General features: G+C 31.9%; 1 protein-coding gene across 1 annotated transcript in view; it reads right to left on the reverse strand.

Moving 5' to 3' along the window:
- Nucleotides 1–1,633, reverse strand: part of LOC105622106 (sorting nexin-7-like) — a 4,624-nt gene that overhangs the window by 731 nt on the left and 2,260 nt on the right. The window contains exons 2-6 of the mRNA XM_012203538.1: nucleotides 1,297–1,452; nucleotides 1,108–1,218; nucleotides 811–975; nucleotides 550–745; nucleotides 185–459 (exon numbers count right to left, since the gene is read on the reverse strand). Of these exons, the coding sequence (XP_012058928.1) occupies nucleotides 185–459; nucleotides 550–745; nucleotides 811–975; nucleotides 1,108–1,218; nucleotides 1,297–1,452 (903 nt within the window). The remainder of the gene's footprint in view (nucleotides 1–184; nucleotides 460–549; nucleotides 746–810; nucleotides 976–1,107; nucleotides 1,219–1,296; nucleotides 1,453–1,633) is intronic.

The raw sequence follows: 1,633 nt of genomic DNA on the forward strand, positions 1-1,633 counted from the left end.
TCCTATTTTATTTTTACCTTACTTACTTAATTCATGCAAAAATAATGGATTTCTTTTTACTATACCTAATATATATATATCAATAATTATAAGCCGTTATTGATATTTAGAAATATATTAAGTTTTCTTTTTAACTAACTTAAAAAAAGATTACAAAAGAGGAAGATATAAGCGAGGCTTGTACCTGATCCTTTTCTAATCTTCTTTTAGCCAATACATCGATTGTTATCTCATATTCAATCTGCATCGAATCACGGCGGGACAATGCATTCTTGACCGCTTCAATGTATGAAACATACTCGCGTTCGTCGTTAGGAACGTTTTCCAGAAGTTTCTGATGAGCCATTGCGTTTGCTTCTACCGCTTTAGCAATTGCTAATAAAATGGGTGTGAGTTCTGGTTCTGAAGTTGCCCACAGTGTGAATATGGGATGCAGTTGATGAAGCTCCAATAAATAATCTATTGCGTTACAATGTACAACATGAAAAATAGCTGAAAACTATTTTATTATATGTACAACATATATTTATGAGCAATTTTTGTGCGCACCTTGTCTCTCTTTATGTATGCGATGATTAATTTTATCTATGGCCGACAGCTTTTCACCCAATGCTGTACAATAGTCCCGAATCTGTTCGAACTCTAAGTGACGTTGCTTCATCGTATAAGTACTTGCTATATTTTGCAAAGAATCTGTCACTTTTCCGAGCACATTCCCGCGATTTTTGCGATGAACGAGAAATTCCTGTAATTGATTTAAACAGTAATTGATTTAAAGTTGATATAATGCTACAGCAATGTCATACTTACCGAAGGTTTTGTTGTCAGAAAAATATGGAGATTTTTGTCACAACTTAGAATAGGATGATTCACGATTCTATTTAGGAATATATGCAAAAGCTTCATACGCGCTATGATAAATTCTTTGGAATAACGGTCCAATTGGGCGAGCAACGTATGCTTACCTGGCATTGGCTGTAACAAAATCCGAGATTTGTAATTTTTTAGCCTCTCTTCGATTTGTATATCATTTCAATCATATGTATCTCAATTATAATTTATATACCATATATATTTTATATATCAAAAATAACAACGAAAACTTACTGGTATAATATGTGTTGGATAAGAATCCACTAATTTCTGGCGCAGCCAAATGAAATCATTGTATCGCCTGCGAACTACATATTCTCCTTCCTCAAACTCTAGACGTGTAGTCTGCAGAATTATTTAATATTATTTTTATTATTTACATTATCAGAAATTGAATTGAATCATATTGTGAAAAAGTCGTACCCTAGTCGTTATACGAAATGTGATATAGGTCTCCAGAGTTTCCAGGTGTTTCTGCGGATTGTCTACTTTCACTTGCAAATCTCGCGAATCTATCTGGAAGTCTGATATCTCTTGATCCGGCAGAGTAGAGAAGCTATCGATAGAAGGAGACGCAACCTATAAGATTATAGAAATTTCTTAATATTTATTGATTAATAATTAATTGCAGGGAATTTTTTTTACAGTTAAATTGATGGTCAAACATACAAAATGAAAAAAGAACATGAATCTTTCACACGTTATTGTATATATATATATATATATATATATATATATATATATATAATATTATTATATA

Source organism: Atta cephalotes (genome assembly GCF_000143395.1).
Source record: "Atta cephalotes unplaced genomic scaffold scaffold00040, whole genome shotgun sequence".
Taxonomy (NCBI): Eukaryota; Metazoa; Arthropoda; class Insecta; order Hymenoptera; family Formicidae; genus Atta; species Atta cephalotes.